At 37.3% G+C, this 13,144-nt stretch overlaps 1 protein-coding gene across 2 annotated transcripts; it reads right to left on the bottom strand.

The window, feature by feature from the left end:
* Positions 1 to 230: 230 nt before the first annotated feature.
* On the bottom strand, positions 231 to 12,757 carry ube2d2 (ubiquitin-conjugating enzyme E2D 2 (UBC4/5 homolog, yeast)). Of its 2 annotated transcripts, none has more exons than XM_055034352.1 (7): positions 12,466 to 12,757; positions 10,780 to 10,843; positions 3,904 to 3,935; positions 3,690 to 3,767; positions 3,434 to 3,539; positions 2,747 to 2,840; positions 231 to 1,687 (listed from the first exon to the last, which is right to left on the bottom strand). In XM_055034352.1, exons 1-7 carry the CDS (start codon positions 12,487 to 12,489, stop codon positions 1,642 to 1,644), a joined length of 444 nt encoding a protein of 147 aa, XP_054890327.1. In that variant the 5' UTR covers positions 12,490 to 12,757; the 3' UTR covers positions 231 to 1,641. The 2 variants fall into 2 exon arrangements, with proteins under 2 accessions (XP_054890327.1, XP_054890329.1); XM_055034354.1 differs by lacking the exon at positions 12,466 to 12,757 and adding an exon at positions 11,551 to 11,647.
* Between the last annotated feature and the right edge of the window lie 387 nt (positions 12,758 to 13,144).

Here is a 13,144-nt window from a genome sequence, read left to right as displayed (position 1 = left end):
TCCATGACAACACATTCCATCTTTATAAGAGAAAACAAAAACTTAAAACCAGGGTGTCTCGGCTTTATGTATCCCCTTGAAAGAAAAAAACCCTGAGCTTCCGCTCAGATGTTTCCTAAAAGACGACTCAGGAAAAACAAAAATTCCTAAGAACTTCACCACGAAACGCTGAGCGCCACCTGGACGTCTTTTCAAACGAGCCTGACGACGAGTCAACACAGGAGTCGGAGGTTTTTATTACACAGTTTAATCAACACACAAAGCTCAACGAGCCTCTCAGGTAATTCAATATACAGAGGTTTTGTGCAGGAAGAGTGGGTTCTCCTCGCACCCAGAGCCCAAGCCAGTCCCGTAGCCATTTCAGATGTTAGCTGCTAAATTTGACAATAGCAAAAAGGTAAAAGGGGGGGCGGGAGGGTAAATAGAACAAAATTAAAAAAAATAATAGTAAGAGGGAAAGAAGCAACCTAAAAGAAACATGAGGCAGAGGAAGGAAAATAATAATAATAAAAACAAAACACAGGTTTAACTAAGAAAATGCTTAAATAGATGGTCTAGAATCTCCACTTTGAGAGTGAAGAGGAAGAAAGAAAAAAAAAAGGTGGAGACGGAGGGGCGGGGGTGGGGTTACAGCTGTGTGTGTCCGTGTGTATGATGGGGTTTTCACCTGGGTGGAGGGCGTGGAAGGGGGAGAATGAGTTGTGTGAATAAATTCAAGTCCTTTCGTGGAATCCAACAGAAGCGCAAAATAGGCCATGAGTTTGTTTGTTTGTTTGTTTTTTTTCTTTTTCTTTTCCTCTCTCCATCATACACAGCCTGCAATGACTTATGCAGTTTGTTTTTTTATTTTATAAAATACAGAGTGCCCGCAGACTCGCGTGTGAAAACTGCTGTCCTGAATCGACGCCTTCGCAGATGGAAATTTCAACAAAACGAAAAAAAGTCCCTCTTTTTTTTTTATACGTTTTTAAAACCCTTCTTGCCTCGCCCCCTTAAAAAAAACAAAACGGGGGAAAAAAAAAATAAACAAAACACAAAGATCCCCTCAAAGTTTTACAGTTTCTAAAGAGGAATGTTTTTAGTAAAGATGGGTAAAAAGGAGGGTGCAGGCATGCAGGAACAAGGGCTATATATGGTTGGTGGAGGGGGCGGAGTTTGGGGGGGCGACAGCCCAGCCTGCTTGGATGTCGAAATGGAATCAAACGAGGAAGTGGCGCGATGGGATCCAAAAAAAACAAAACAAAAAACAAAAACAAAAAACAAAACAACGACATGGGGATGGAAAGAGTATGGTCAAGAGGAGACATTTTCTATTTTAAAGTTGACAGTCTGTACAATGGAGGATGGACAGATGAGCTGGGAGGCAGGATGGAGGGGGGAGACGGTCGAACAGAGAGGGGGGGACGGGGGTACAGAGGGAGGTTTACAGTCGCTGTGGTGAAGGAGGGGCATGGCTCAAAGAAAGCACTCCAATGGAAACCAACAAGATCTTGTTTTTAAACTTCTCATTTGTTTTGTATGGTTTTTTTTTTTTTGTTGTATTTGTTTTTTTGTCGTTTTTTTCTTTTCTCTCTCTTTACATCTGAATCTCCCCCTCGCCTTGCGTCGTAGAGGTGGTTGGCCATGTTTCTACCCCCAGCACTACATTGCATACTTTTGTGTCCATTCCCGGGCTATTTTGTTGTACCTGCGGACAGATGAGACAGAAAAGAAAAAAAAAAACAACAAGGTCAGATTAGTTTTTTTTATGTTTAAACTTTCCTGCATACTAAAAAAGACAAACAGCAGGAAATAGCTACGACTTGTTAGCAGCTGCTGAGTGCTTCACACATTAAATAATAGGGAAGTTGAAGCATCTAAATAAGATTCTGTGGAGAAGTCTGGGTGTGTAGTCAGAGCTGAGTGGTAGGATTGTGACATGATGCGCTTCAGTGACAGACTTGTTCATAATCATCATTTGCAGCCATTGCTTGCTTCCTGGTCTAGAGCGTCTTTTATTGGGGAATTATGACACAAGTCTCACGTCAAAGACGTAAAAGTCGGACGAAGTGCAACGTGATCATTCAGACTTTGAAAAGAATCGCAAATGTATTTGAGGTTGTAAGTGGCACAGAGTGGATTTTTCTGCGGGAGTGAAAGGATCAGAATTGGGTTGTTGAGACTGCAGTGGAAAAAGTCAGATGTGAGGAAAGAAATAAAAAAATAAAAAAAACAATAACCCAGATTTGGGTCACATTTCCCTGTGTGAACGCAACCTAGGTTAAATATTTTAAATCCTGTCCTTTAATCTTGTTAAAAATAAATTAAATTTGATTCAAACTGGTTGTGGCAGGTCAAAGACGTACAAAACCACAAATACTGATCTGGGCATATCTGTGATCGTAAACAGATCGTTTACGAGGCCTAGTAAACGAGATTGGAAAACTATCTTCATGCTGAATGTATCTATGTTGTTTTGGTCAGAATTGGTTTAATTTGTTCAACAGCTTCCTTGATTTATTTATTTTTTTGTTGCTATTTTCAAGAACCGGTTGTACTCTTGAAAATTGACACAAAAGCTAAATAGACAAACACTTTTAGCCCGAAGCCAACTGTGAGCCTCAGTGTGAAACGCTCCGAGCACAGCAACACAGGCCTGTCATCCGTCCATCTGCACTGCTGATCGTCACAGATACATGAAAACTGAAACAAAATGGATCCCAGGAAAATGAAGAAAAGATAAAAAGAGAGAGAGACAACAGCGTACTTTTCCCTGTCAGTCTTGTAGATGCGGGCGATCTCGGGTACTAAGGGGTCGTCCGGGTTCGGGTCGCACAGCAGGGAGCAGATAGACAGGAGAACTGAAATGAAACGCAGGGAAACAATTACGGTCATTTTACTTTTGATGCCATTAACAAGTTATTTTCATAAATGATAATATTGTTGTTTTGAGACCATTTTCTAGTAATATAATGGCAATGGCACAATGAACAAGATCAATAAACTCTAAATTCTAATGAACATTTAAAACTGGAACTGGAAGACATTTCAGATTTCCAAAACAAACAACAGAAACAACAAATAAAAAAGATTATGAAATCTCAAAAGTCAACAAAAGCACCCCTGAAAATAAAAAAAGAATAAAAAGAGAAAAGGCACGGGCCTCATTCAGACTGAAGATCTTTGTTATCCAGTTCTTGGTAGAAAGAGAAAAGGGAAAAACAATAAATCATGCAAATGGAGATTATTGAGCTTGTTTTAATTTACCATGTGATTAATTGATGTATTGCTTAATGCGACAGGATATAAATCAAACAAATCATGCAAAAATCTGACATTTCAGGGAGGACGGCATAGCACATAGGAAGTAATTTCAACGAAAAAACACAAAAATAAAAAGTAAAACAAAAGGAAACGGCTGCTTTGAGTCATCGGCTCGCAGAGAGCCGCTCACCTTTGGAGATGGTGAGAGCTGGAGACCACTGTGATCGCAGAATGTCAAGACAGATGCTGCCGTTGCTGTTGATATTTGGGTGGTAGATTCTTGTGGTAAACGCAACCTGAGAGCAGAGAAACGGCGCCGTGAGGAGGGTACGCAACGAGCAGCGCAGGAAACTACACCGACGTATTTCTTTTGTTTGTTTTTCAGGAAGTCTACACAACGTTTGGTTACGTCAATCACGCAGCTTCTGCGTCTATGTTCTAGTTACCTTTGGCGGTTTGAAGGGGTAGTCTGTGGGGAAGTGTATGGTCAAGAAGAAAACCCCGCTCTGGTAAGGACTGTCATTCTAAAGCAGAAAGACACATTCTGGTTGACGAGTAGCGAAAAATGTCAACCAAAGTCGACGTTCTATGAAGAGCTCATGCAAAACTTCATAAGGAACATTCAACAAAGCGGTAGGAGGTGAGCATGTGAATACTTACAGGTCCCATTATTGTGGCTTGCCAGTGAAACACTAAAACAAACAAAAACAGAAGTTGGTTATGAAACGCAAAGAATATAATGTTAGAATGAATAAGGTGACACGTTTGCTAAACGGGAAGCCTGAAACTCACTCCAAATGCTGCTTTTTTTACCCCTGTACAAGACAGGCAGATTTCAAAAGATACTCCTGCTAAATGTGTTGTGATGTGCAAAATAGTGTGATAAATATGTAAAGAAATATATAATTAAAATGTGTCCAAGCATCATTCTGCCTGCGAAGATGTGTCAATCTAAAAACCCACAGAAATTTTGCATTGTGAGAAAAAAAAACAACACTTTTTTGTAGGTTGTACGGTGGTTTATTTGATGTCGGATGGCAGGAAATGACACACAGACAGCAACAGTGTTACGGCTGATGTTTCTCATGGTGAGGCGTCAGCGTTTTAAAGGAACCCAAAACTGGCTTCAAATCCACACACAATCAATAAAACAAACTAAAACTCAAATTTAAAGTTTGTTATAATTTTTAAATTTTGAGTTGCTGGGTTAATGAGATTTATTTTTATTTTTTTTACTAGCATGAAGTGATTGACAACATAGTGACTTGTAATTGCACTGGAATGAAACGCTCAAAAAATACTTTCATTGAAACACTGAATTGGGCAAAAGTGAGCCGTAACAGTAGAGGTGCTGAAACAAACCAAGTAGACATCAGAGACAGTTAATCTCTTCTTGATTGCTTATCAGCGGATACAATGCTGAAAAATCTCTTTTTTTTCTGATCGAAACTACAAACTCTTTCCGTTTTCAGTCTCTAAACACCCACGGATTTTGCTACGTCTCACAGTTGAGGACAGTACAAGTCAGATAAAGGTTAGGTATATAAACTTTGATAAATATTAGAAAATTAGATAGATTCAAAATTATTATATCAGTAATCTTTTTTTTCTCGTTTTAGTCTTTAGAAAATAAAAACAACTTTAGCAACTATAGCTGTGTTTCCATTAAAAATGTGCACAAAACTTTGCGGATATTCCGCGAATGTCAGAAAGGAAAAAAATTACAACTTCGCAACTTTTCTAAATAAGAAGAGTTAAAATCACATGTAAATAACTTTTCTTACACAATAAGACATCAAAAAACATTGCGCGCCATATTCTAGCCGCCGCTTCCTGTCGTCTTCTTTGTCATTTCCGACAGTAGTAACGTTCAGTGGTTGATCATGTGTTTTGTGTGAGTGTTTCAAAGGCAGTTTTTTGAAACGCACCAATATCAACACAGCTGAAAAACCGCAAATGCAACAATTTTTTCTTTGACTGCCGGGTTTTTACTAAGCAAATGTGTTCTCGTAATTCACAATAAGGTCAATGGAAACACAGCTAGTGTTGCCAGACACTGTGCACTTTTTTTTTTTTTTTTTTTTACAGGTAAACTATCTTTACAGAAAGGAAACACCATATATGCACTTCCACATAAGTACAATGTTTTTAATAATAATAATAATACCGGTAAACATTTAGCACAAAGGACCGAGTTGAAAACAAGAAGCATTCAAGCTCTTGGAATAGGTGAGGTGCAATACCTGAACAAGTCTCAACTCTCAAACATGAAACAACAACGTGGGAGTCGGTCCCAGGTGTTTTAGTCATGATAAGCATCAGCTCACCCGGGCCGCGTCTGCTGCAGCTTTACAGGTACAGCACAGTGTCTGTGTCCATCAAACTCTGTGGATTTGCATAAATCAGTGGGCTTATCTAGCTTGTTCTTATTATAATTCAGTCAACAACACAAAAACTTTACATTATGTGCCCTGAAAAGCTAAAACACTACAATTATTGATCCCTTATTGTTTTATTGCTTTAAATTATTGCCGTTTCTAGAGGTTTCTGTTTTGTCTGTTTTGACATTTCCATTTTTTTTATTTATTCATTGTCATTTCTATGGTATATACCTCATGTAAACGTGTTTGAGCAAACATTGACCATCAATCAAATATACCAAAATAGAAATATTCCTGCATTGAGCTAGTAGTTTCTAATCCAACAGTGAACAAAAAGATAATTCGCCGTTTATGAATTAAACCACTTTTTCTGGCTGTTACCATACCAGAAAAAGCTATGGATACAAAACAGCGCCATTTTGTAAAGCATTCAGTATTTGACCTGACCAGTACAGATTAGAGTCAGATATAATGGGTCATCAATTGACTAGTTTATCAACACATTCATTCAAGAATATACGAATGTCACAAAGTCCTAATGAATAAATCAATGTTTGAGCAGGATGTAGAGTGGCGTTAGAGAGAATGCTGCCGTTTCACTCAGTGTGCCACTTTGCATACGACCTCTCTGCTCTCTCAAGGTTCAGTTTGGATGTAAATGAAAGGGTCCGGTGTTCTGTGAGGACTAAAAGTGATTTGACTCATTTACTTTACATGACAAAAGATCAAATATCTCCTTCGACGCATTGTTTAATCCACTCAAGTCTCTATTGCTTAGTGGACAGTAACCACAAATCCATACGCGCTTAAATTAGGTGTTACGGTACGGGTCCGAGAGGCCCGGTTCGGTTACGTTTACAGAGAAAAACTCGGCAAGTCCAAAGTCAGAGAGGTAAATCGAAAATAAATTCCATTACATGAAAAAAAATTGTTCAGTATCACAATTGTAAAAATTAAAAGGCCAGACAATGCTAATTTGAGCTCTTAATTAACCTATTATCAGCAAATCAGGGGACTTTTACAAAAGCAGCTTTGGTAAAAATGAATACCTGACCCTGCCAGAAACAGCCAAATAATTAAGGACTCAATCTTTGCTCCGATATGCAAAGACTGTCAATGGAAGTAAGATGGAATTTTTTAATTTTTATTTTTTAAGCCAGTTGTGTCGAGATAGGAAGCTCATGAGACACTAATTAACTTTGAGGCGTTGTGTGTTCAGGTGGAATGGTTTTGGGCCATAAAGGCAACTACCCAAAACCTTGCTTGTATCAAACAAATTGGTTTGTCTTTGCATCAATACATTGGTTGGTTGTTTTAAATAAAATTCTAAAAAACAATACAAAAAAACCCCACCAAGGGATTGTAAAACCCTGGTGGGTTTTACAATATGATGTTATGTACTAATAACATCATATTAGTAGTTTGATGTTCAACTAAAAACATCTTTCAAGGAAATGCCTTAATTGAGTAAAGTTACTGTAATGTCAGCTCCTGGTGTCAAAAGTGTAGGAAAATATCATCTAAAATTGTGACTCCAGCAATGAAGGAGTGAACTACAGGCAGGCGAGAGTCTGATATAAAAAACTGCAAATCCCAGAATGCACTACATTCACCCACTTTGCTCATTTTGGCATGTTAACAGAAGCTTTGACAGCAGTCAACCTCTTACACGACAGCTCCTGATTTGAAGGAGACATATTTATTGGACTTAAAGGCTAGCATCCCAGTTAGCAGTCAGCTGTTCGTTTTACTTCCCCAGCCGAAGTTTTCCACAAAAGTGGCGGCTTTGAGGATAATTCTGAATAATTTACACTTATGTTATAAATCCTGTTTGACTTCGATGTGCTGAGAAACTTTTCATAAAACAAAAGTAAAAGGTTGCATCTGGGCAGACATAAACTAGTTTAAGAAAACTACTTGAACATCGGTTTTGATATTCAATTATCGGTTGAAGTGTTAAAAGTTTAGATTGATCTAACACTTCATTAGGCCTGTGGTATTATCAGTGTGTTATGATGAGTCACTATGATTATACGTGAGCTTACTCCATTTACCAGAGTTAACCTTCCCTCTCTTTTCAATGGGCTATAAATAGTCCATAAAATGATTGACATTTTAAGAATCAATTGTCAAATTATTTTCTTTTATTTCTAATTCAGCAAGTTACATTACTTTATCAAAACATCACTTAAATCTTCCCTTCTGCTTTGTGTTGTGCATTGAATATTTGAACACACACCAATCGCTTTCACCATTAAAGCTGCAGTAGGTAGCTTTTATAAAAGAAAATTTTATATACATTTGTTAAGACTGTCACTGTCATGCCGGTTTAATAAGAGGCAGATAATCTATGAAAATTATGATAAAATCAAGTTCCTCTGACTTTTTTCAGTGATTCCGTCGTCATCTGCAGAAACGCACCGCTCCCAATCAGAAACAACCAGTAAGAACCAAATGTAAACAAAAGTCTGAATAATTCACAATTATCGGAACCTCACCTAGACTTTTAAATTGAAGTAAAACAAAAAAAAAAAAATAATAATAATGGAGAGATATAACTTCAGGTAAGCAGTTACTACAAATTAATTAATTGAAGCGAAATTAGCAAAAATCCCAGCTTTAATGACGGAAAGGTTAAAATAAATGTGCTGCAGCGCAAAAAAAAAGAAAAAAAGAAAAGAGAACAATACTGCGCTGTTTTGAGAAACAAGTCTGGGTATTTCCTGGATGTGTTTACACAACAAAAAGAGAAATGCTTCCTGAATTTAGGTCAATGCACGGGACTCGCTGCTGATACTTTTATTTTCCTTTCCAACGGACACAGCTTGAGCTTCACGGTCAGTCTGCGATCCTACTTTCAAAGCCGTGGTCAACAAAGTTACTGAAGGTAATTTTGGTCTTGTTTTGAGTTTTTACATTAAAGAAGAATGCATTAAGATGAAGTTCAATGGGGAGCAGGACAAATTCCTGCAGCTAGTTTCTATTTTTAGGTGGACTTGGACTCACCAGATTACAGAGTTGGGCGCTAGATAAACTAGCTCCAGGTCTGGTTCATAACTCACAGATTCATAGTCCAATCGAATAAAGTTCTTGACATCATTTGGGGCAGTCGACTGATGAAGTATGACAAATTGAGTCTTTGGTTCCAAACAAAATAAATATAAGTGAGCCATTTACTGGAGTTGTGTAGGAATATTTCTTGACAGCAGACCATTAGTAAGTAATTTTAAAAGATTACTTTGAAATGGTCAAACACAACTTTTGCATGAATGGTCGACTTAAATCAAATCAACATTATGATAAAAATAATCAAGTGCTAAATGAGGAAAAATTAGATAATTGTATGATTAGCTATGTTTATGAAGCCTTAAGCTGACACGCTGCAGTGTTTGGACAGATTTTTATTGCCATATTCTGTTAATCAGTGAGTGGCAAGGAAGCATAAAAATCTGCTTTGAGAGTCATAAGAATACAATGTCGTGGACATGCTGTCGAAAAAAGATGAAGCCAAGAAAATATCCAGGAGAACGCAAAGCTTGTGTCGTTATTCTGTGCTTTTAAAACCTTTTGTCATCGTTAATGTTGACATTTCTGTCTGCAGACGTCTTTAAAAGCTTCGGGTCTCGACCAGAGATTTCTCCAATTAGAGGAACATTTGTTTCTTATAAACGTTACCCGCTGCAACTTTGAGAAGCTCGTAGTATTTTCTACTTCCACGTCGTCTTGCAGGGCAAGTTGTACCTTCCATAATTACCAATACAGTTATTGTATGTTTGAAGCTGAAATGGGTTGACAACACAATTAAGGGAAAGTGGTTTTCATCCTTGTTTTTATATGTTTTAGAATCCATACAGTCACAATTAATTTAATCAAATCAATTAAATCAATTATTTGAATGATAAATTAATATGAGTGCAATAATTTCCACTGTGTGTAATCTTTAAAGCGACTCTTACTATTATTGAAAAGGCGCCATTTTGAAGAATGCTGCAAACATTTGTCACGTGTGTTAACTGGCAGATTCGCCTTTCTCCCTGTCTGAGCCTTATTATTATTTACATGCTTTTTCTTCATAGTCAATTTAATTTATTGTTTTGGTTGTTTTGTTTTTCTTTATTTTGGAAAACTAAAAAAAAAATCTACCTGTCCCAGTATTAAATGTCATTTGGAAGTCAAAGTCTATCAATCAATGAGAGGATGTACTTGCATCATTATGACTTTTTGATTATATTAGTTGTAAATGGTCTCAAAACAACAATATTGTTGTATATCACAATAAGTTCTGGCACAATTAATCGCCCAGCAAAATTTGTTATCGTGACTGGCCAAGGGTAGAGTCCCATGTACTTACACATTAATGTTCATTAATATGCATTGTCACACTTTTAGAAATAAACTTGAACAATTAAGGGGATCGTGTAAAAGAATGGCTTTCATCAATAAAAATTAAGCAATTCAGAAATTCTGAACTTTAAGCAAAGAAAAAAGTAAACCTGACCAAATGTGTTACTTTTTTTAAACATTTTTTAAAATTTGATATTCCAATTTGTCTAACCGTTTTTGTGTGTTGTCAGTCGCTTTGAGGCTTTATGTTTCCAACACAGGAAGTCAGCAGTTTGGAAAATCATGGTGATAAATCTTAAAGGAAAACCTATAACAATATATATTATATACTATAACAATGCTTAAAACTCAAAGCACCTATTACCTAAAAATACTTTATTAGGTAAAGAAATCTATTGCACAGTATAAGTACGTAAAAAGCTTCCTCTACATTTTAAACAGTCTGACTGTAAAAACATGTTCTGTTCCTTACCTATGTATCAAAGAACTACGCATGAATGTTATAGAAAATATAACTGATATTGCGGGTCAAAAATCACAATTATACAGCGTGAATCTCAATCCAAACCAAACTTATTTTGATCAGGTCTGTTATTTTCTCAGGCTTGATTCAGATGCTACACTGTGTATAGCAGCATAATATGCACCCAGATGACACCAACAAGTCTCATCTGTTCTTACGCAACAAAATGTAGAATATGGACACTTCTGAATGCACAGTCATTCCTTTTTCTGATGACAATGATGATCATTATTATTATTTGTCTTTTTTTCTTTTTTTATCAGTACAGATTTTGGCGTTTTAACTTACTGTCATCTCCTACTGGTCCTGCAGAACACTGGGCTGGAGGGTCTCGAGCCAAGTCATTCAACTCCTATGACAAAAAAAACAACCAAATAAAAACATTGTTTGGTCACATTCTGCTTCACTGTTTTGATTAAGAAATATCAAAATAAATCTTAGACAGAAATATAATACATTTGAACCTAATTGTCCACTCTGAAACTGCAGATCGCAATAAATAGTGCAACAAGAACTTGTTCATCCCCTTTAACACGAGTCTACTACTATAGCGCAGTAAGCTTTGATTAGCGCAGTAACAGCTATTACGTAACGTCATTTCTCCTGATATCCAGGTTGCACTGAATAACCTAAAAAGAAACAAAAACAAACCCATAACAGTACGACAGCATTTTTTGATGATCATGTACAGCCGTAATAAACGATGTGTGGCACCGTGCAGCATTACAGTGAAAAAAGCTACTTTAGCATACAAGCTATCTGTTGAGGTTCAACAGTAGCACAGGGTGTCATGTTAAGACAGTCTCCGCTGGCTGCTCGGCTACATTTAAACATGTGTTAGCAGAACTGAATTACAACACAAAACAGCACAATAAAAGGTTTCGCTAAGGAAGTAAAAATAAAAAAAGCCCTAACAATTAAAAATGACGACGTCCTGCTCTTTATTTAATAGCAACACGCGATCAAAGGCAAACCAACAAGCAAACGGGCCCGTTTCAACAACGTCTAAAAATATGTTAGGATTATACAACCAGCTATCAAATACTACTCTATGATTACCTCATCCTTACAAGAAACAACGAAGTGAGAGACGCACAACACGACGAGCCTTCATTAGAATTGATAATGTGGCGTTTGGATAAAGAGAGTAGCTACAAGGGTACACAAGGCTAGCTGGCGCTACACCAATCGTTACCTACGAGATGATACAGTAATGTATACCGGTAAAGAAAAAAAGAACTACAAGACGTAAACATTTTGACGCCGATAAACGGTCAGCTGTTTTATTTACTAAGCACCAGCGTCTTTGTTGAGCTATGGTTAGCCTTGCCGTTAGCTGCTTAACATAAGTGGTGTCTGTCAAACCAAGTTACTGCATTTTTATATATATTTTTTCATTTCAAAAATATTTGTCAGACAGCTAAGCTGCTGTATACAAGTGCTCATCAGGATATACATTAAGTCTCAACCGAAGAAGCCATTCTTATATGGATGACTATAATATATATATATTGTTAAATACGGCTAGCTAGCATAAAACGAACGTTTTAGCTTCCCCAAATTAGCCAACCACCGGGATGACCACCACCAACAGCTAGCACGCCACTGTATTTAATAGCGTGACAGTCGGAGATAAGTTAAATTTCAAGTTAACGTTAATATCTGACATAACGGGATTAAATGTAAACACAACGTGACCCCACGGAAAAAAGGACCGGGAGGAGCTAACCCCCTCAACAGCTAAAGTTGGCCCATTTCAAGCGGCACCAGTTAAGAGACGTCGGACCGCTGCTATCACCACCGTCACCAGCCCTTTTGCCGATCTGCATATAAAACTAACTTTAAGGGCTTTTCGTAATGTTCAAAATGCTCCTCGTCATAATAAACTCGTCGGACGAGCACCTGGACGGTAGCCGCGGTTCACAATCTACAACAAAACTGCGAAATCCAGGGCCTCGTCGTTCACTTCCTTACCTTGTGAATTCTTTTCAGAGCCATTGTTGTGCTAGCGCTTCTGTCAGAGAAAACGTGCGATTAAAATGGCGATTGGGAACCACTTCGTCCGTTGGTGAAAACTGCAGCTCAAGGAGTCATAAAACACCGTCTCTACATACACCGGTCACCGTGTGTTACCAAATGGAGCCGCCGAGAAAAAAATTTGAGGCGAAACTGAAAGATAGAAGGGGTAGAACCGCGGTCCTTCCTCCTACTGCAGCGGCTACCAAATCACTGCGGCCTGCCTGTGTTCCCGTGAGCTGCAACAAGAAGAGCACTTCCGGACAACCCTCTTCACAATAAACGTCTTTGTTTGTTTGTTTGTTTGTTATGGTGTTTTTTGTTTTTGTTTTTAAATCTATTTATTAATTTATTTTTTACAAAATATACAGTATTTAATTTTTTTAACACCACGCATTAAGATGAGCTAATATGAAAACTTAAAGTTGATTGTCCATTTTAGTAGTCTAACTTTTTACAACAATCACAAATACAATTGGAATAGATCTCAAATAATAGCTTTTTTTTGGTCATTTTTATTTTTTTGCACTAGAAGACTTTTACAAACATTTAAAAATATATGAAGTGGGAGTTAATAAAATTTTATTCCAATACAGTAATAATGATTTCAAGTCTATAGTCCAATAAAGAAACGGTA

The sequence above is a fragment of the Poeciliopsis prolifica genome, unplaced genomic scaffold, assembly GCF_027474105.1.
Source record: "Poeciliopsis prolifica strain line A6 unplaced genomic scaffold, Auburn_PproV2 SCAFFOLD009, whole genome shotgun sequence".
In the NCBI taxonomy this organism is placed as follows: domain Eukaryota; kingdom Metazoa; phylum Chordata; class Actinopteri; order Cyprinodontiformes; family Poeciliidae; genus Poeciliopsis; species Poeciliopsis prolifica.
The sequence above is the reverse complement of the archived record's forward strand: the minus strand, read 5'-3'. Positions and strand labels throughout refer to the sequence as shown.